Source organism: Ruditapes philippinarum, unplaced genomic scaffold (genome assembly GCF_026571515.1).
Source record: "Ruditapes philippinarum isolate M1 unplaced genomic scaffold, ASM2657151v2 ctg1038_1_1_1_1, whole genome shotgun sequence".
Taxonomy (NCBI): Eukaryota; Metazoa; Mollusca; class Bivalvia; order Venerida; family Veneridae; genus Ruditapes; species Ruditapes philippinarum.
Window position 1 is genome coordinate 259,055 of NW_026853927.1, and position 24,172 is coordinate 283,226.

Genomic DNA, 24,172 nt, shown 5'->3' on the forward strand with positions numbered 1-24,172 from the left:
GGGTATGAATAGCGATATTCTAAATCTGTGGACACCGTATTTTGTGGTTTAGCCGGATTACGATTGTAAACAGGACAAAATGCACTAAAAGATTATTGGATCTGACAGAAAAGTATCTGTTTATCCAATTTAAACGTTTATCCTGGGTAGTAAAAGTCAAAATAGTATCTCCAACCGCTGATTAGTCGGAAAATGAGCCTTTAAAAGCCGCGGTTTTATTTTTGCCACGAGATTATTTTTGTTGGAAATCTTTTCCTAATGTAGATTTTATTACATTTCTAGTAATTATAAGAAAATGAAAAGAATGGCATGTGAGATGTGTGCACTTAAATCGTATTGGATTTTATGCATAATACGAACGTGTTGAAACGTATCTCAAGTATTCTATACAGTCAAACCTCCGGATAAACGTCAATCTTGGGACAAAAATAACTCTAAATAAAGGAAAACATGGTCGTATTTACCAGGTGTTCCTATCAAAAAGGTGGTGTTTCAAACTGTAATGATTTATAAAGCTGGAAATCAAAGTTATGTCCACGTTAAATGGTTTCTTACTTATTTACGACCTTTCGCATAAGTCGTACCAGTGTCAGTCAATGTGGCTTAGAATATTTGGTAGTTGGGAACAAATTGTCATACTTAAATACTGTTAAAATAACGTGACAACGATATTGTGAGTGAACTGGTATCACACTGATTTCAAACCAGTTCTGAAATAGTTCTTTAAGAAAAAAGTAAAACTATCATAATGTGTAAGTCTCAGATATCAGACATCATTCGCAACTAAAGCAAGCCCAAATTTGCTGACTTCATTTGCAAATACGAAACTAATAATCTAGCTTTCAAAACAAACGAAACATGGCGGCGAATTAATTAATTGACAAAAAATCTTCATTTAATATTCAAACATAAAACAGTGCGTAGGTATCGTAAGTATTTCAAAATAAGCATGGGTCGATACATAGTTCAAATATTTAGAATTTAAATTAGACGAGTGAGCAAATAAAAGTGTATACCGTTTGTCATGAAAGTACATGTAAATTAACATATCTTTTGCTTGATACTTTTTTTTAAGGGATGGTTGGCTTACATAAATAAAATAACCAAGGAGAGCGAACTTTAACAAACAGAACATTGTCATCATGAATTAATTAATTAATAGTTACAAACGTCTTAGAACAGTATATCTTTGAATAGAAACATGTAGTATATATCAAAAAGCATAACCTATGGTGGTTGATTACGAGGAGAAACTTCTAAAATAAGAAGAAAAAAAACAGTATCTTGCTTGTACAGTAGAACTTTGGTAAGGTGAAGCGGGAGGGACTTGTGTAACACATCATGAATTGGTGTTAATCTAATAACAAAATTAAGAGCCTTCGTCGTTTACCAGTGGCCTACAAAAGGCGTAATAAAAGGAAAGGGTAATAACCAAACCAGCGTACATTTGTATTATAAACGTTCGCATTTTCCATCCAGCCGGACGAAATATTGTAACAGTTTTCTAGTGTTTTTCCCTTCCATATTTTCGCCAAGTTGCCCAAAAATGTAGAACAGTTTGTCGCTTTTAAGTGTTCGTCCTTTCGTATTTTCACCAACATCACACATAATAACTCTATATGTCTGTAACTGCCCTTTCCCTACGTATTTATACTCATTAAATATGGTGGCTAATTTAAGTCATGCCATATTTTTGCTTTTTCAGTGATGAAAATCTTCAGATTATGTAGCGAAAATACCACATGGTCTAAATCAGCCACCATATTTAAATATTACATATTACATTTGTATACGATTGAGAAAGGACTGTTTTGCAACATATTTAATGCAAAATATTCTTCACATCAATTGCATTAAAAACATACGCTTTGACTAATTATCCTTGTATATGAATTTGCTCGGACATAAATAATAACACCACAGTAAAGGAAATATATATAATCACCTGCAATATTTTAATTTAGTTTGATTTTTTTTAATTAAAATAAAGTTCATTCAAATCAATTTTAATGGAATTCGGTTGCTATTTCACCTGTTGATATACTTCTGAGTTAATTGGAATCATATGTAAACTTGTTCCATCATATGATTAGTCATTTTTACTTAATATTAAAGGCCCGCAACGATCATATAATTTATTTTTATTAAAATTTCAGTTGCTACAAGTTTTAATCAAAACAAAGTTATCATCGGATATTTTACTCTTTTTTCAATTTAGAATAAGACATGGTTGTCTTGAACTTTTGACATTGTATGTTAATCCATCGGTCTAATTTCCTAAAAAAAAATCTCAAAACCTATATAACCAAAAGGTGCGTCGTGATATGTCTTTAAATATTTAATTTTGTACTAACCACAAGACTTACATGTGTAAAATCTGGTTTTATCTTATATTGTACCTTTCTCGACTGATACAAACTCAAAAAACTTTGACCCGCGCTGGTGCACGACATCAGCTGCAAATACCAAATTTATAGATCATCCTTTTTTCCTATTTTTTGCTCTTCAGGATAAAAGAGATTCAAAATATTTAACATCGTGGTGTTAACTGATAAAAATAAGTATTCAGTGAGATTAAAAATCCTTTGCGTCGCCTTGTACAAATATAAAAAATATCATAATATTCAACATGTTTCAAACAATTATAATAGAACTAGACGTGGTTTTTGTCATCCGTTTGAGATCATACGATTGTAAAATCTATGGTACCGTGAATTGACTCCAATCTTAAACAGAACGCATCTTCATTATTTTTGTTTTCCTTTTTTGCCTTTCGTTCTTAGGCTGTTAAGATGTACTTTAATATTTCCAAGACGTTCGTGTTCTATTTTACCGACCCTCTGTATGACTACACCTTTCAGAGTTAACCACGACAGATCTACCTATCATCTCAATCATTTTGGATGATTTGACCTTGACCTGCTGTGTGCCGTCCCCTCAACCAGTAAGCCTGGGGAGCTCTCTGGAGAGGTTGAAGAACATTTCGGAAGCCAATGCATTATATACCTTAATAATAGTACGAACATTCCGTTGAAAACATACGGTCGCGTCATTACTTCCGTGTTTTCAACAGTCTTAATCGTGCTAGGCGATATTACCTTGTTTGAACCGTTTTGCCACCTTCTTAAAGTGTCTACGGTTGATTAATAACCCAATGGAACAAAATACATATTTCATCTCAATTCAAATGCATATTTAATTGACAGACGGATGGCACGTGGTGACAGTCTGCCACCTCAAAATTTGTCAAGTGACATGATTAGCCGCAGACGAAATACACGAATACCAGGCAAGGGATGTCGTTGTCGTCGTCAAAGAATTAGAAACATTTTGTCATGCTTTTCGGATACAAATAAAATACATTCTGATTACTGTGTTGATATGGTACTTAAGATTTGTCTGTAATCGGCAAAGATGTGTGTATAATTACAATCCAAAATAAATGTCTCGTCTGCGTATCAAACAAAACTCAGAAAACTATTTTAGCAAAGATTTCTTTACGATTTGCTTTCGAAAGATTAATTATGCAATTAAAACATATTAATTATTTTCTAAATGAATTTCAAATGAAAATGTTCCGTGCTTTAATGGTGATAATGATTTTCAGACTGTGGTAAATTTATTTGGCGACAAATTGCATTTACATATTATATTGTTTTATCTACGATCACACTGTGAAATACATTTGTATGTATATCGTTGTATTTGAAGCTTTTTTGTTCAAACAAAAACGTTCTTATGCAATTTTAGAGAGAAAAAAACGTTAAAAGAAATTTCTTTTTATATTATATCTAATTGTGTTATGTAATTGTTCCGATATTCATGTATATTCATAGTAAATTGTATATTCAAACGCTGTGACTGTAAAAATGTCATTCCATGTCATAACTTTGAACTCTAAATTATCGAAATGGTGTAAGTATTAAAAAAGTTATTTATGAAATCTGGGTCTTGACCCTGTTGAAATTGAAATTGAATTTGACGAAATGAATTTGTTCAAGAGTGCATTCGAAATAATGCAATGCTGAACGAAATGACAGGAAATTTTAGATTGACGAAATGTTGAAAATACACGGAAAGATGGTTCTGTTAATTGTAATGAAGTTGTATATATATGACAATCATGACAAACTGAACAACGAAATGTTAACAAATGTATCGTTTCGTTAAAACTAAATGATTTTACACCAGTATGACTTTCTTGGATGAAAATTGAATATAAATATTTCACTGCAAATTAAATTCACTGAAACACAAAATTACAAGTAATAAATCTAAATGATCATAAATTACGTACGTTTGTAGGGACAAAACATTTAGTAATGTATTCTTTAGATTTGTGATAAAGAAAAATGGGGTTGATATACCTTGCAATGTATCAAAATCATAAAAAATATTTAATTTGAAATGTAAAATCCATGATTACATGTTCATTATTTAATGTCAAAATTGTTTTGTGAAGTAAGATTTGGGTCGTTGACTACCATCACAAAATTGATCAAGAAAATAGAAATCTTAATTTGTATTTTTTCCCATTTCAAAATCACATAAATAAAATAAGAGGAAAAATGAAATACCGTAAAATCGTTGAATTGTGAAAGAAGTTAATTTCGTCACCTTATGTAACCCTGTAAATTATGTTTAAAGAATTTGACAATTCAATTATTCATCAAATTGTCATTGAATCAATGGACACAAAAATAATTTTGGTCAGAATATGTTTTGAGAATTAACGGAGAAAGGTTTTCACGAAAGTTAGTCCTTGCGGGAAATGGAGATGTTACAAGGGCACGCCAGGAATGCATTAACTTTTAAAAGTTTTCATTCGATATAATTTTCACTTTTAATGTCTATTTGAAGAGTTGGTGTGAAACAAATTATGCCGTTGATGATTATGTAAACATTCATCTTCGGCGCCTATAATTCAATCATTGAAAGCGTTTTATTCTTTAATGTATTTTCATTATGAAAAACGTAGATATTACGTGAATATGCTAAGTATTTTTCATTTAAACGGCACCATGCTGTAAAAATTGAATAAATATTTTTCTAATGTTCTGACATCAAGATGATATGGCGTTTTTTGATACAAGAAATAAAATGTTATGTCATATAAAGACTTGTTTTAAAACCTTTGCCCGACTGGATACATTTCTAAAAGCATGGCTGCTTAAAGGTAGGAACAGCCTCTTGATTTCTGTAGTTGCTATAGGTAACCTCAATATTCAGTGTATTGGCAAGGGGAATGGTGGCTTCTTGGTTCACGTCTCTGCCTCTCAATGAAGGGATTGTGGATTCGAGCTCTTCTTGGGTCACGATTATGTTTCCTCATACGGCACCAGTACTGGTTAGTTCCAGGAAGCAGATTCGATGGTATTCCAAATAGGCTTCAATTCCAGTGTTTGTAACAACTGAAACACAAACCAAACCTAAACGTATTGAAAAATAAGTGGCAACCGCCATGGTAGAATTTAGAAACTTACGGCCAAGTTGTTTTGATTAATTTCATGATAGATTTCGCAAAGACTTATGGCCTTTTTCTACACTGGCTGGATACACACTTGCAAATATGTAATTATTACTGACGTCCCCTATGAGCTTCTGTAGTTACGATGCTTACAAGAAAGGATAGATACTTCCCGCTGGGGTTCAGTTTCATAGATTGTCATAAAACATAATTCAGACCAATAAATTTTAGGATAAAAAAGAAAAAAACAAAACGAATAAAAGCATTACGATGATGATAAATGTATCTTTTTAGAGTAAAAATCATTCTATTTTCAAAATTAAAAATATTGTAGAGACACTTTGATAAAATCTTAAGTTACCTCCCATGAAAGAAATGAAACATAGACATCCAGTTTAATCAAACTTGATATCGCTTGAAACAAATGAATTTAACTCAGTTGTCAGTGATATGTGTACTCAATGTTAACATGGAGTATCATATCAGATTTATTATTTGTTGTTGTATGTTTAACAAACATTCGGTTACTATGGCAATTTGTTTAACTCATCAGCATTATTAAAATAAGACTTGTGTTATGAATGATCTGAGAAAATGATGTTCATCTAAACCATGAATTGTCAACTTCGAGAAACATTTAAATTGTTAAAGAATTATTTGCTGACCAGATTTTTTTCAGAATGTCTCTATTTTCCGTTAAAAACCTTAGCACCCATTTATATAAAGTATCCTCAGTAACACAAACAGGTTTTCAGAATCTGTTATGGGTTTTCCAGTCCGGCGTTTGCACAATTAGTTTTAGTTTATTTTATAAACAAACATGAACCCTGTTTCTTTGAACCTCTGGTTATACAACATGCAACAAAAATTACTGGAAACTTTACCGCAGACGAAAGAGATTGTTTATTATACAACAGAGAACTGTATTCTCTTTAAAATTAAATGTCTACCTTAAAATCCGTAATTTAATTATGTTAGACTTTTATTATGACGAAGATTGTTATCACAATAAAAGTAAAATCATAATAAATGTAATGATTATTTTTGGTAATGATCATTTTTTTCTGGCAAATGATTAGAACAGCGATCTGATAAAATGATTAGCAAGAAAAAATTTAACGCTAATCAAATTGATTACCAGAACTTATCATTAACGGATACTTAATCATTATTCTTAGGGCGTAAAAAGCGACGACCTGTTCTAATACCGTTTATACCAGCGACACTATGCTGTCATTCCCAAAACTCCACATCTTGTTTTGCTTTCCTCTCGCGCCGCATAAATAACGGTACATAAACAACGCGAAATTGCAACGTGGTATTATCCCTCGCTCCCCAGAATCTGCTAAAAACATTACTGAAACGGTAGTTAGATTTTAATGGCCTGCATGACAGACGAAAAGACAGGTATTGCGCTCAGAAATTAGTGATCAAAGTAGGTTTTCAGCGTTGCGCGTCTTTTATTACTCAAGACCAAATTGACTTTTTCATTATCACGTGCGCCAAGCTGCCGAAACCCAACAGGAATTTTCATGCGCGCGTGCTATTCACGCCTTGTGTTTCGATATCTCTATACATCTAGAATGTTTTTTTTGCTTGCAAAAATATCAAGATAATTTTAATAGTATTATACATGGGGATAGAAAAAACACAGAGAAAATTCATGGAATCACTTTTGAGAAAAATGTTGATTAGTAAATTCAACACAACATCATTATATACACAATTACAGTAAAACATATTTAGGGGACTGCCAAATTTATATCGTTATATCCAGATATCGTTATCTCCGGATATCGTTATATCTGAGAGACAACCAATTTGAAAAACAAGAGTCTGGACCGCATCGTTATAAGCGGTATATCGTAGTAAGTGGAATTTATTGTATATTTTGGGTTGGGGGGATGTTGATGATCCACCTTGACATTTTTTAAGTGATTTATATCTTATAGACAATGAGCTTTATGAAAATCATTATTTCTCCTTTCATTAAAGAGCTTAACGGGGAGGGCATTGATCAGACTTTACTATTGGTCATGACCAAGTTCTCTTTTTTACCGTCAATTCATTGAAACGAACTTCTCTAAGCTTATATAAATGTGTTTAAAATTAGAAAATTCGCTTTTTTAAAACTTTATTTCTACGTATTTGAATCATAATTATTTCTCAAGAATATAGCAGAGATCAGTGGTTTATAACTTGCAGTTGCATTCTTGTGTTAAGAACATTGTGCTCTTTTATAATGCATCTCTTTCATAGTAAATTATTTCACATGTTTGTCTATTGGCTAAGAGAATGCATTCCACGTGCGCCTCTTATTAAGTATGTGCAATGAATTATTTGTCTTTCTTGTTTTCAGTAGCATTTTTAACGGCGAGACTTAAAAGTAAATCATAGCCTATTTTCTTTTTCTCATGTATTACACTTAATGGTGTACATATACATGAATAAATAAAGTACGAATGCACCGATTTCACTTATTTTTTTCCATCAGCCGATATCATTTTACTTTTGCAACACTGAGGTGACATGTGGGAAAAGAATTCTTATTATCACGAGATAAATATTGTTTAAAAAAAATTTTACTCGAAGACAAAAGAAACTGCACGAGATTGTTTCCCCGAATGTCAACTTTATGCTTCCGACGAGATGCTAATTACATAAACAAATCTAACTCGAAGCCACAAGAAAATAAAATTTAAAAAATCTTTTTCCCGAATGTCACTCATGTGCTTCCGTAAAAAAGTCGGATCTTTAGGGCAGAAGAAAAAACACACAAAAACATGTAGATGGTACATCTTGAAGTAAAATTTCACATAAGATTTGAAATTCATGGTAGAAGAACAGTTATCACCTAGACGGTACTTCAGTGTATCCGGGGAATTGAGGACAAACTCGCGTATAAATCTTTATCACACCAGGGCATTTGTTTGGTGTATACTTAACATCATAAGCTTACCAGAGCAGTTTTATCTAAAAACAAACCTATCTTAACATAGGGACAAACATCACCTCTCAGTTACAATAAAAAAACGCGACAGGAAACAAGTGAAAAATGTGCTCTTTCTTTTAGTTCATTCTTCGATTTTTCTTTCCCTTTGCCTTTCTTCGGTCTTTCTTTATTCCAATTTTCTTTCTATACCTCCGATATTTCTTTCTTTCTACCTTCGATATTTCTTTCTTTCTATCTTTTCTTTTTATTTTCTTTCTTTCTTTCTTTCTTTTTTTCTTTCTCTCTTTCTTTCTATCTTTCTTTCTTTCTCTCTCTCTTTCTTTCTTTCTTTTTCTTTCTTTTTCTTTCTTTTTTTCTTTCATTCTATCTATCTTTCTATCTTTCTTTTTGTCTTTCTTCTCTTCGCTCTTATTTTTTCTTTCTTCAGTTCTTGTCAGTATGCATCGATAAATTCTAACATAATTGTTTAAAGATATAGTTCTATATATGGTTAATAAAGTCGGAAGTAAAAGTAGAGTAACGAGTTATGATATATAGAAGTTCATCTATATGTAAATAATCTGAAAACAATAAATTGATAACTTAATACGAGTATCCGTTATAACACCCTTTTCATTGTAAACAGAGACAAACAGAATTCTTATTTTCCCCAAATTCATTTTTGATAATAATTGTTAAAAATGTACTGTTATCACTGGTCAGTATACATGTTTCTCTTAAAAGTACCCTTCTGTTTGAAACGGTCTAATGGGTTTTCCTAATCGCAAGAAATTTCATGGCTATCGAGAGCTATAATGACCCAGTATAGTAACATTCTGTATAAATTTCCTAGCCAGTTACACCTATAAATTGAATTATTAATAATTCTTAGAGCGGAAAAATTCTAAGAAAATATAGAGGACTTTTGAGTATCGTCTCTATCGCCAATCGAATGGAAAATAAGCCTAGATGTTTAGGCGCAATTACTTAGTTGAAGATATGAAGTTACGTCTGTTATGTGATACTAGGAAGGTGCGTACGGACCAAGCGCATACAAAATGAAAGATATACACACTTATTATCAAGTCAACACCTGTGTTGAAATTCGACTTCATCGATATCGCCACTGATTAAACGTTAAAAAAAACCTTGTACTTAGATCAGCATGATTATGATAAATTTGAATATTAAGTTAAAATGTATTTAAGAAATATTTTGACAAAATAATAGGACCCTCTGATGATAGGCATGTTAACTCTTCGGGGGAAAACATAATTATTAAGTATTTGGTTTAGTAAGTTTCGTTTAGTTATATCTAAACCCCGCTCCGATGTATTACATCAGATAATGTTTGATTCGTATGCTAAACTAAATCAATTTGTTGTAGCTTATCTCCTACGATAAACATTTCTGAAATATATCCATACATTTTTTACTGCTTCATTAAGACCAAAACTAATTTTACAAAGAAACAAAAATAAACAAACAAATTTTGTTAACAAGTGGTGAGTAAATTTTGCTCGATAACTTAGAAATACAACGGTGGCTTGTATATTAAACGAAGTTGCCTTATGACTTTCTGGTATTTATTCGATGCGATGTCCTTCGTATCCGTGTGGAACCAATTGACACTCGCCGCTGTAAATTCGATCTTGAGGGAGGAGGGGCTCAGTATGGTGATCCTAGTCTTGTGACCGCTCGTGCTTAACATTTGTACGTGCAGGCACGTGGGGTGAAGAACGAGTAACCAGTAAAGTTGGTAAACCGCAATACTAGTGTAACTCAATACCTACCCAAATTTATAAATAATCCAGAGATGGTCTTTGACACATGCGATGATGTAATTTCCGTTATTAATTCAGAATTTCGGACATCTTTTGTTTCGGATATTATTCAAAATTATAAACTTCTGTTCTTAGTTTCAAAACTTTTTGTCACATTTTACGTAGATATCGTCGAGCACAGATACTTCAGAAATAGCTGATTCTTAGGAAGATCTACAAAATTCTGATGTGGAGGAATTTATTCTTTATGTAATCGCTGTGCTTATTTCTTCATACTGTCAGTTAAAATATAATTGAATTCGTTTAGAAATTCTTGAATACAGAGATTCAAGTGCATAGATCATTGCATGAAATATGAGAAAAAACGAATTTCTATGGCAACGTAGCAGTTATCTGCTCATTAACGTGATAGTAAACTCCGCCTTATCTTTAATACTTCTACCTTTATTGTCTCGTATCAGTCTATAATTATTTTTCAGAGTAATGAAAATGTTTTAATTGTGTTGTATTTATGACTACCAACAGCGATTAACTAGTTTTATACGGGACATGCTACTGTGTTTATAACCTAGTTATGAATTGCATGCACGTGCAAATTAATTCGCGGGACAGAAAACGCGGTAACGTGTAAATGCATAAAATTTCATTTAAAATCATTACTTCCGGTTTGATTTTTTTAAAGACTCTCTTCGCCTTAATCGTATCGTAAATATAGATAAATATTTGTGTTAAATGAACGTCATTCCTACAATGATTTATCTAATGCACGTGCTAACCCTGCATAGTGTTGATAAAGAGCGGCTCGAATTATTACAACATTTGTATATAATATATATTATTGTACTGAAAATCAATCGGGAGAATGATCGCAATTAAATTCATTTCTTTGAAGATATGAAGGTATACTCGGATGCTTTGAGTGCAACTCAGTATTCACATCCTGCACGTGCGCTTGACTGTTTGAAGCTCGGGAGAAAAGTACATATAATTTCACGTTTAATTCTGCATAAAACGGCTGCGAGACTGCCGGTCTTCAAAATATCAAAATTACGCATAATGTTAATTTAAAATAATTACATCATGGAAACAATTTATTATTTAATACCAAGGCGTTTGTAGCACGTTTAGATACCGTCTTTGATTGCAGTAAATCATTAGAGTTGTTTATAATTTCTGAGACATTTTACTAAGGCACTAATAACCGATGGATAAACTTGAGATAAGCATATTTATCAGCCAATCAAAATACATATAAATTTCATACAACATCTAACATATGCAAAAACAGCAACAACATAAACATCAAAAACAACAACATCAATAGTATCAGCAATTACAGCATCATTATCATCAACAACAGTAGTCGATATGATATATAGAATGATGTGATGTGGTTGATTGTATAATGTGATCTAATGTGATGTGATATTATATGATGTGCATGATGTGATGTGATGTGATGTGATGTGATGATAGGATAGGATAGAATAGGGTAGGGTAGGATAGGATAGGATAGGATAGGATAGGATAGGATAGGATAGGATAGGATAGGATAGGATGGGATAGGATACGATACGATACGATACGATACGATACGATACGATACGATAGTATAGGATAGGATAGGATAGGATAGGATAGGATAGGATAGGATATACAAAATCTTTCAAAGATGATATACAAAATCTTTCAAAGAGTTTGTATTTTGCTTATAAAAAAGAATATATGGATGATGTAATATCATATTTAATCATTTAATCTTTGTGCAACCTGCTATTTCCTTAATAATATAAGACCTTTCCGGAAATAGTATTGTTATTTTTCATGCCATATTTGATCTCATTTTCATAAAATCTGTATATATGTTTTTGCTATAAGCACTGTAGTATTATTTTATTTGCAATAAAGTTTTTTGTATTATATTGATAAAAAGTTATTATGCTCCTTAAAATAGCACTATACTATAAATATTTATTTCATTATTGTAGCTTTTGGTATAATTATAATTGTAATTGGTATAAAAGTAAACAAAATGTCTAAAACTGATATCTAACTGGTATATACAAATTCAAATTGGAATCACTTTCGGTTATTTCAAATTCATTCCTTGATATTCCTTAATGTAAAATATGCCATAAGTTTTCTTATTTACGGCCTATTTATCTTGTTCTCATTACATAGATTAGAAATTCGTCAGAAACTGCATGTTTAAACTGCGGAAACATTTGAAGTCAACATGCAACAAAGGTGGTGAGGTTCAAATTTTATTTTTCGTAAATTAAAAAAAAAATCAAAATATTCACTCTCACATCAAAATTCATTAACACACATAAAAATGGTTTTGACAATATCCGCCATTTACTATGAATAGTAAATATCTTTTAATCACCCGCTTCAAGTGTTAATATTTTCAGTGTGTGTACTCCATAAGTATGACTACCTCACAGAAGTATTAAAGAAACCATCTTTGTGCGATTCATACACTGTGAAATGCGTGTAATCCGATCGCGCTTTGATCTTTTCTTAAGTTTTTTGTCCTTTGGTCTCATTTCCCAATTCATGCGGCTTTTCACTTGGCTGTTAAGCTGTAAAAAAGGTTTCACCATGAATTCTTAGACATTCTATGAATGGGCATAAAGGACCGCGTTCAAAGATATTTTACGCCTGTGTGAAAATTGATTCTAAAGTTTAGTGGTTACTTTATTAATTTGACGATGATCAAGTCGATTTTATTACCTCCAAATTGCTATCATTTACAGTCGTATTAGCTGTTTGATGCCCAATGACAAAGATGTAGTTAAATATAGCTCAACATTATAAATGTGTTTTCAAATACGGCGCGTTTGTGGAATGAGAAAACAGATTTTAAGAAAACACTTTTATTTTTCTTAAAGCACCTGATGCATGTTATATTAAACAATTCATAGCGGTCTTTATAAAGTTGATTTTCCGTTAAGATTTATTTTAGAATAGTTGCGGTTTCATCACTTTTTTAATTTAATGTGATAGGTACATAAAGATATATTTAAAATGACGTGAAATCATATAAAATCATATAAAATGACTTTTATGTGGCCATTGCATTATTTACGATATGTTATCGTACTGAATTATCAAAATCTCTTTTAAATTCATATGATTTTGATCTTGATTTAAATTTGTAGACAATTAAATAAATAAAATTTTACGTTATCAAAACGTTATTGCGATAAACAATGTATATGTACTCTTTTCCAAAAAAGGGGGGACGGCTAATCTATGAATATATGTTCATGAGAAGAATTTTGAAAAAAAAAATCTGTAATGCACAAAATTAAAGATGACTGAAATAAAATCGTGTTGTGTCCATCACATTCTCTTACCCATATTCCTTCTCACAAATATATCTACGCCCAAGTACCTAATAAAAGGATTATTATATCATACATAAAAATATATATTTCAATATTTTTAATTCTCCTAATTCTCTGTGACACGGAAAATACTTGAAAGTTAAGTCTTACATTATAAGAATTAAATTAATCCATATAAAATATATATTTACCATTAAAAATTAAGATAATTTATATCCAATATATATAAATGGCCAAGTTATGGTATGTGACGCGTTAAATTATTATGAAAGCATAATGGGCCTTTAAATTGCAGGCACCGGAAGTAAATAAAAAAAAAATGACCAGCCGGCATATATCCATGCTCTATACTTCTGTTGGCAATTCATTATTAATAGTTTGTCTCTTGTCTATGAAATTCCATAAAAATTTAAATGGATTTTTCCAAATACAAAGCAGGGTAATTCGATTTAACAAATTTAACAGGTTAGAGTTTATATATATTACAGGTACATGCGGTCAAGTTATCTATAATAGATTATAAGACAGTAGGTTAAGATTTGCCTCCCTTTACAGGAACCGTGCGCAAGAAGATATCAAATACTAATTATTCCTTTCATAGTGTACGAAAAACCAAACCAAACGGGGTATTACAGAGTTATTATTAAACGTATTGCTAAGGAAACAACTTGAAAACATTCCTTAATGTTGATATTAAATATACGATACAGGAATCAGTATTAATTTCGATAATAAAAAGTCCTGGAATTGTTTTATATATTTAATTTCACTGAAGACAAGTGATTTTCTTTAGAAACTCTCCTCTTCGGGGGAAGTTTTGTAATAAGCCTGCTCATCACATGGCACATCAATCTATAACTGGCAATAAGTCTAATTCCGAACAAATATGCTTGTATTGAATATTTCTGACAGTAAAGTCAATTGTAAACCTGACCTTTATAGTTAAATGCCCTGTACGGAAGTTCTCCTTACCTCCTCTTCTACAACCCCCACCCATTCACCGACTTATCGATAACAGTGATTATAATTTATTCGTTAACTTTCATTGCAACTGTGGCTTGCATAAGCCTAGTACGAGTCCGGATCAGGGCTAGCCTGTTAACAGCACTACTAAGTGCACTTTGTCTTTATATTGTAACACTGGCTCCCTACATTTATAAATTAATACTGCCAAATTCAAAAATGGGACGAGTCCATTACTCAAATTTAGTAGGGGTGTAAGAAAAAAATGTAAAACTTTAGTACGCTAGCTGGTTATGTGTACGCCTTAAAGATTTCGATAAACTTTTCATTCATAATTACCACATCACCCGTCTAATAAATTTAATTTTTACATTAATAAAATACATCAAATGTATGATTTTTTACGCGCTATTAACTGTGATGTAATAAATGATATTTGAGAAATAACTATAATTTTCGCTCAACTAATTAAAGAAATAAAATTGAAACTCTAAAGTTTCCACCCGTTTCTATCAGATCGCAAAATTGAATTGGCCCTTTCTTAAACTAAAAGATATGATGTTTGAAAATGAAATGATAGATAAACCTGCGTTATTCAGCAGTTTTTTTTTTGCACTCTAATTATATATAGAAATAAATGCAGCGTTTTTCTCATAAATTTGTAAACGGTAATTCAGAACTGAAAGTGTTTTTTACTTCTTTTTTAATTCAATACAATTATTTATTCAATCAAAATTGAAAAAAAAAACTTTTTGCAGACGACAAACACAAATTGTAGCTGATTTTTTTAGTCTATTTAAGTGGAAACAGCTGCACTATGCATTGCCCTCGTTGGCCATTTTAATAATAATATTCTCGTAAAGGTATCAGTTAAAGCAGCGTGTCTCCAGGTTTATGTAAAAAGTAAAAAGAAAACATATGAATAAAACCCTAGTCAGTTGTTCATATTAAGTGTTTCAACATTGCTTTAAGCATCTACAGGAATTCTTGATCTTGTCAAAATACATGATTATATGCAGGAGCATTCGACCACGTGTATAAAGCGACCTTGACCCTTTTCAACAGCTACCATTTTTATCAAGTTCCATTTTTTTTACTGTGACTACGCAAACAACAACTGTATCCAACTAAAATGTTAGGAAATTTATTACCAGCACGTGAAAAATTATTTGCTTGAGTCAACGTGTACATTCATTATAGATAAACGTTTGACATTTTATTTCATTTTGTTTCAGGTACACGAGAAACGGCGTTCATTTACGCCATTTTGAGTGCTGGAGTGGTACACGCAACAACGAAATCTTGTAGCGCGGGAAATTTAACTGAGTGTTCTTGTGATATGGCTCATTATGGGGAGCATGACGTCGACGGCTGGAAGTGGGGTGGTTGTAGTGACAATATACAGTATGGTCTGTGGTTCAGTAAGACTTTTGTGGACGCCCCTGAAGTTATGACTCAAGAAAGTGGAAGAAACATAAGAAATACAATGAATCTGCATAATAACGAAGCAGGTAGAAAAGTAAGTAAAGCATTGTAATACAAGGTGGTCTATGCGACACGTATGTGAAGAAGAATTCATGCAAATGAAGCAGTGTAAAGAATATTTACAGACTTACACTCTGGCGGTTTACGATCGTAAATTGGTCGTAGAAATGATAAAATAACGCATTCGTCTCAGTCTGCAGTTTCTATTTAACGATTCGTCCCACTCATGATTCGTGCCATAAAGTAATGATTAGTCTCCACTTATGTTACTATAGATTTATGACGAATACGAAACAAAAGTAGGGTAAATCGATGATATTACATGAATACGTTATAGACAAATCGATATTTTACCTAACAAAATCTATATATATATTTCTTATATATATAAACAGTTGATATAATAAACAATTAATTTCTTATATCTTATAAATAATACTTTCTTTACAAATAATTAAAATTCAACCTTAAAACACTGGTCACATTGTACCCTATAAACAAATGATATATTACATCATTACCTAAGTAAAATCGATAACAAATTTATATAATAAATCATAAACAATCGATATCTTGTGGACTGATCATTGCCAATGGTAAATAATGCCTTGTCATGGGAACATTGTTACATGTATTCATAAAACTTTCTCATAGTTTGAATAGATATGAATAAATATGGCATACGTCAAATTTGATATAAAAATGAAATATTTTTAATGATAATGTCACTTTTGTATGTTTAGGAATATTCTTCGATTGGGTATTTATGAAGTTGCAGAGTGATGAAATATAACTGCAAAATAATAATAATAATAATAATAATAATAATAATAATAGAAGTAATAGTAATAATAATGATAATAAACATTCCTATAAGATGCAAACTGGAGATTTCAAATGAGGTAAATTGAAAATTAAGGTACATTATTATGTAATAGTTTTTTCTCTTTATCTAATTTAACGGGTGCATTTGAATACATTTAAATACATGACAACGTTTATAACAAAATAACAAAAATACCCAAGGATTCATTAGAATTTCTAAACCCAGTCACTAAACAGTTCAACAGGATTGGGGATGGTGTAAAAATACAAGTATAACTTCATGACTAAGAAAATAATCATCCTTTATTAAAATCTCGAAAAATGTAAAATGAATAATTTTGGTCAAATTATGTTAAAAAAATACTGCACTTAGAATCAAGTTGTTTAGATAAACTAGTGACTAATGTTTGAAATTATTAATACAAAATTGTTATTTAAATTTTTAAATATTTTCAAGAATAATCAACAAGCTGTTTAAACATTACACATACTTTTCTGAATAAAAAAAATGTCTGAACAACAAATAACTGGTATGCAGATTTTTTTTCTTTCGGGGAAAAAATGTTTTGCGAAAGGAGGGCTGGTTTTTTTAAGTTTGCTAATTTGCGAACAAAAGTTAGAACATGACGGCTAAGCTCATTATGCGACGAGATGACTGATTTTGGTTTAATTAGAATGCATTATGCATCATGTGAACGCAGGTGTGCATTAGCACAAACCATACCTATAAATTTTAATAGAATTTAAATGAAAAAATATTTGCACATATATTCATCAATTACACTTAAATTTATTACTATACGACGAAAGAAGTCCCTACCTTTGTGACTTTATAAATGTATCATTTACATCAATTTATTGAAAATAAAGAATTTAATGACCACTAAATGTTCTGATAATTGTACGTATTTATTAATAAATTTCAAATGGATAGCACAAAAAAATCTATCATTGTGTAGATTTAACAGTTATGATCACTATAAAATTGTACAGGTGTTTTTCCGCGGGTGTTTAAAAAATATTTCCTTAATCTTGAAAATGATATATATCATTGAAACGTACATAACTGACATAATCTTTACATCTAAGTTGGTTATTCGCATTAATTTCAAATTAACCAAGCATCAACATATCATCAATATATACTTATAATTATTCTAAAAAGGTTACGGATTTTACACATACTAATTGAGCGAAAACGTAGAAAAAAGCAACTCTCTCTCATATTTTATTTTCTCCGGGTTTAAAGTCAAGATGTTAAACTGTCGAACACATACCAATAACGCCGAAATGAATAATAGAATATTACTTTTTCTAATAAAGTTGAATTTTGAATCGAGCTGCAAGGTTTTTCTTTATTAGAGAAGCAACTGATACACAGAAAAATGTTGACCGTCAATAAAAACCCGTCAATGAAAATTAGAACAAATTCATAATGATTCTGCTGTCTTTTAACTAATTCCTCCTCGCCGCAATAAGCGATACCCAAACATCTTCACTCAAATGTCATTCTTTTTTTTATTTGAGTAAATGATAAGCAGTATAAAGAATTGATTTACCGCTCCACATTATTGTTATTAAAATCCCAGACTCTAGGGCAGTGCGAGTGATATCGCGGTTTTTGACTTTCACCCGTCACTGAACTGACATGGCTGTGCAAAGGTTTGCGCTACAATAATGAAGGATATGTCCAATATATTTGTGCAGTGCAGGGTATTAAGCGTCGAAAATGTTTCCATCTGACACTCCCCCCTAAAGACATAATCCTGACTGAAGGGTTGATAATCCAAGTTACGTGAATGTCGCGATCATACCTGAGCAGTGCATAAGGGTTGAATAATCTTCGGTTCCTTAATAAATATATATAAATATATAAAATATCAGGGTCAAATAAGTAACAAAATGCATATAAAATTGAATGTTATAATTCTATTTTTCTTTTCGGGTTTCCATATTTTCGTTTTTATCCCTTTTCGTAAAATAACCTGTTTGTATCGAACCATTAAGATAGGCGGTCATAAAAACATTTGTTTCTCGCCTCTTTAAAATTCTGTACCAGGTGGATTGGTGTTATAAAAAGAAGATACAACATTTTATAGTTGTCAAAGATTTTAATCAGTTTAACACGTTTAAACATTAAAATGAATTAAAGCCTCTATAAAATTTAATAGTTAGATATCTTCTGTTAGATTGGTTGTCAATAAATTCATTCTATAGGTGAAAGTAAGTTGAAATAACGGGTTATTGTGAAAGTAAAGACTCAATTTTTTTCTATTAACCAAAGAAAATTTTCCACGTGTTCGGAAAAAGCTTGTCAGTTAGCTACAACCTGAAATTTTGATATACATTCTAAATGAGTACTATGTTTCCGAAATGTCAACTTAAAGAGTTTTTTTCGAAGGGTTTATATAAGAGAAATGTAAATATTTACTATCCATTGGGAAGCATTGTATGTTAAGCAATATTTATCACTGTTTTAAACACACTATTTATTCCATGTAAGTAACAAAGAAAACATATTTTTTGCATATTTTTGGCTTATTACAGGCAATATTTGAATACACAAACGCTAAGCTTAAATTTGCTATAAAACTGTATGTCGGCACTTTGTTATATTTTACCTTTTTCTACTCTGAACATTTCCTTAAAAAATAATCAGCGAATCTCGAAGTGTGCTGCTACCATATTAAAGTAACAACATAATCATGTTATCTATAGTTTTTTTTCTTTCAATACCTGTTCAAAATTATGTACTTCTATTTACATGTATATCATTTTTTTTCTTTCTTTTTTTATTTTTTTTTACTAAAGTTATTTCTTTCCCATGTCGACTTATTTCCCTAGATCATAATTCTCTTACACACGAAGGAAAAAATACCACACGCACACGAAGTAACGGCAAATAAATGTCCAAAATAACCATTTAGCTACGATAACAAACTAAAACTTTTCCCGTGAACCCATCTAATAAAACTTACATTACTACTCTTCTAGTATCACACGATACGGCCAATATTAATGAAACATTTTTGAAAAGAAAAACACTGTATCTGATTGAAATTAAATTTATCCCTTTACCCCAAACTTGCTATCAAATTGATCGTTAAGATACTTTTCATCCGTTTCACCAATCCCTTTGAAATCATATGTACTTATTGATTCTAATAATTGAATATCATTTTAGATCTTTTTTGTTCTTCCCGAAATAAAACTACAAAAATAAACGGTGGACATGTTAGCAAATAATATAAAGTTTTTCTGTGGTTTTGTTTGTGTTTTTTGTAGGTTATTTCATACTACAGTTATTTGATAATGTATTTTATATAAAACTATATCATTCAAAATCTCAGATGTCTTTTAGTCAAACTAAACTTTTTTTTGTCACGGCACACGCCATGAACCCAATCAATTAAACGCTTAAAGTACACATCTATGAGCTTTTATTATACGCCAATCCCTTATTGTTTAGGGTTTTTAAGATTTTCACTAAGAATATTAATATCAAATATATTCAGGCACTAGGACCTTTTTATACGGATTCGCTTTTTCTTTAGCCGTGAAGTATGGTAGAGTATGCAAAGAAACGCATTTTGGTACTAAGCATGCTGAGACGTTTAATAATTCCGCATGAACCTAGTATGCAATATATTTTGTTGTCGACTTCGTCATAAAGATTGTGCAAACATGATATTAAAAAGCTTCAAAGACATAATTCAGGCACGTACAAAAAAGTTTTAATTTCCAATTAAGACCCATGATTGCTCCTATGAAAATCGCCGAACTGTACCTTACCTCCGACACAGCGTTAGCTTTATAGCCGTGTGCGGTGTGATAAATGAAAACTGAAAAATGCCAAATGCCAAAATAAGCAAGCAATGAAGTCCAATAACAAGGAAGCTGCAGATTTTAATCGAGATTTATTATTTTAATGCATGTGCATACTACCTTCGAAATAGAATTTTTATTACATCTCCAGGTAAAGCCCCTGCTGACATATCTTTTATTTATTGCACCTAAAACATTCGATTTGAACTTGTGGATCTTCAATTGTATTAATTAGGTGCAGGTGTCTCACTGATTGGGGAAATGAATCTTCATCAATAACTGCCTAGTTGAAATGAAAGATGAAATTCATTTAGAGCAGCCATCCAAAGCGTAATAAAAAGAATAAAACATCACTTCATTCAAGCCTACTAAAATAGATTGTCTATTAACAACCAGTTATGTCACGATTATACACATACCTTGTAAATTACCACCGACCTTGTAGAAGTGTTAAAACTATTTAATAACAGTTATGAAAACCATTAATCGAGTCATTCCGCACACAAATTTCACGATTTCAATATCATAAATCAATCTACACTTTAAGAAAAAAACCTCATTCTATTATCGGAAGTTTCGTTTCACTGACTACCCGCAAGTTGTCCCCATAAATCTCACCATATGCTTATTTTGTACTACCCTTTCCAACCCCTTTTCTACCCGACTGACAAATAACCCTTAATTAAGCTATCAATTTTCATCTTATCGGTTACTCTCTCGTCGAATATGACGTTCACGTTGTCAGCTCTTTGTGGAACGTTTATCAGTAAGGTGTTTCTGTAGAGAAAAGTAAACAAATTAGTTTCATTTCGTTAAACATACACGAGTTCAAACGACGGATTCAGTCAATGAGGGCAAAACGAACTTCAAAGTGTTCCATTGTTAGATTTGTAGTTTGGGTGTAGCATTTCTGTATTCAAATTTAAAGGTGTTTTTATCTTTTAATTTAGTGCTGAAATGAGTAAAAATAATGCTATGTTGAAACAACAATTCAATACATTTGACGTTGAAAGAGTAGATACCCTTAACCTGGCTGGAACAGAAAGTGATTAGCCCTTGACATCAGGGAAGAGTGTGCAATCTGACCAGGATCTATACTGCTGATAGGTCTATTATTGAAATCTCTTAAACTTCAAAGCAGTATAAATCCATGGTTACAAAGTTTTGTCAGGTTAAGGATTAAAAGGAACTTTATAGACAATAAAGTTACCTCATGAATCACCTCTTGATTAACAATGAATTAAATATAACTCCCGTACTGGGTGACTCAAATCCTATTTGAACCCAAGTAAATCAAACATATTAAATAATAAGAAATAATAACTAGAAGCATATCCATTCCAAATATCAACTTGGTATAATTCCGCAAGTTTACAAGTTCAAGCATATCTTCTGTTTCTAACTAACCACGCATATCTTACGTTTAAATTTGCACGAAAAATAGTAGAAAAGTGTATTAAAATTGAAAATAAAATACCATAAATCTGCCGGCATGCGGTTCCATCTCTGGGATTTCCTTCCCTCTCTGTCTTTTCTTCCCTCTCCTCTCCTATTTATTTTAAACAAGCTAAAACCGAGATAACTTACATAAATCAAAAATGAAGAAAACTAGTTTAGAATGCTTTTATGTGCATGATGTTTTATGCAAGCATATAGTGTGTACAGCTGAACACTTACTTAGCACTCGTGCATTTGAATTGTTAGTTCGTTGAGCACATTTTGGTCATTCGAAAGACATAAGTTCGTAAGTTAGTACGAGGTTTTTTAAATAATCAATGAGGCTTCATTTCTAGTCACGTCTGTAATAATTTCAATTCGTTGGGTGTATATATATATAAGAGCAATACGGCTGCATTGCGTCATATTAACACAGCTATGGCGTTAGAAAAGGGTCTGCAGTCTGCTGACTATGTTACATTTTCCCTTGGAATTTTTGCTTCGTTAGCAGCTGGGATGATCTATGCATATAGAGAACGAAAACATAAGTCTTCATATCATTTCCACAGAGGCGGTGGGAAGCTCAAAGCATTTCCGGTTGCAATGTCGATGCTTGTTACATTTGAATCGTCGATTTTCTTTCTCGGATTTCCGGCGGAAGTGTACGTCCATGGATTTATTTTCTGGCTTGTTAACATTGGAATGGCGCTTGGATTTTCTGCTATGTTCTGGATCAGCATACCTTTGTTTTATCCTCTCCAAGTAACAAGTGTTTACGAATATTTACAAATGCGTCACGACTCATTGCTGATACGCCAAATTGCGATGGTACTTGGTGCCATTTTTATGACTCTTTACTCGGGAATCGTACTCTTTGGCGCTGCAATTGCCCTTCAATCTGTAACTGGAGTATCAGTTTGGATTTTCATCGTCGCCATGTCGGGCATTGCGGTGATTTATACATCTCTTGGTGGGATAAAGGCCGTTATTGTTACGGACGTTGTACAGGGAATTATAATGATTGGAGTGATTTTTGCCGTACTGATATACGGAACAATGTGCGTAGGCGGTGTCCAAAATGTAATTGACTTAAATAAACCCAGCGGTCGAATGAAGATGATTGACTTTGACCCGAATCCATTTACAAGGCATACATTCTGGACGTTAGTTGTTGGCTCTTTTTTTAGAAGTATAGGCTATTCGTGTAGACAACCAGTTATACAGCGTCTGAATTCAACAAAGTCTATGAATGAAGCTAGAAAGGTTGCAGCAATATCTATCCCGGGTTTTGTTATACTTCAATTATTGGTCATGTTTGAAGGGCTTGTAGCGTATGCATACTATGTGCAAAAAGGTTGTGACCCCCTCGCCTCTGGGCAAATATCGAATCCAAATCAGATCATCTCTTTTGTCGTGATGGATATGTTTGAAACCATTCCTGGGATAACTGGGTTATTTCTTGCTGCGCTATGCAGTGCATCACTAAGTACAATTTCATCTCTTCTAAGCAGTGTTTCGGCAATTGTTGCTGAGGATGTAATTCGCCAGAAATGGAAAACTATTTCAGAACTTAATTTGACTAAAGCTTCTAAGTTAATGGTCTTACTATGCGGCTTTGTATGTATTGGTGTTGGACTAATTATAAGTAACGTCAAAGGCCCAATGACTCAGATATCCAGTAGCATTCTTGGAGCAATAGATGGTCCGGTTACAGCACTTTTTATCATGTCCATTTTCATCAAGTTTACAACAATACGAGGAATATTAGCTAGTATGTCTGTTGGCATAGCATTCGCTTTGTGGCTTTCACTAGGATACAATTTTTCTCCAGGCCGCAAAAGGACCCCTTGGTTGCCACTTGGCCCTACGGATAAATGTTACAACGAAACTGATGCAAATATGAATTTCTTCAATTATTCAACAACGCCATCCAATATCACTTATATGATGACAACCGAAAAAATTACAGCTACGAAGGAAACCGGAACAGTCCAAGGAATAGACCATCTTTACTCTATATCTTATTTGTACATTTCCCTGATGGTGACAATCGTTTCTTTGACAGTAGGATTGCTGATAAGTAAACTCACCAAATTAGAAC

General features: G+C 32.0%; 1 protein-coding gene across 2 annotated transcripts in view; it reads left to right on the forward strand.

The window, feature by feature from the left end:
• Positions 1–24,172, forward strand: part of LOC132738410 (protein Wnt-16-like) — a 47,939-nt gene that overhangs the window by 17,295 nt on the left and 6,472 nt on the right. For both annotated transcript variants that reach the window (XM_060725906.1, XM_060725907.1), the window contains exon 3: positions 15,735–16,018. In XM_060725906.1, the coding sequence (XP_060581889.1) occupies positions 15,735–16,018 (284 nt within the window). The remainder of the gene's footprint in view (positions 1–15,734; positions 16,019–24,172) is intronic.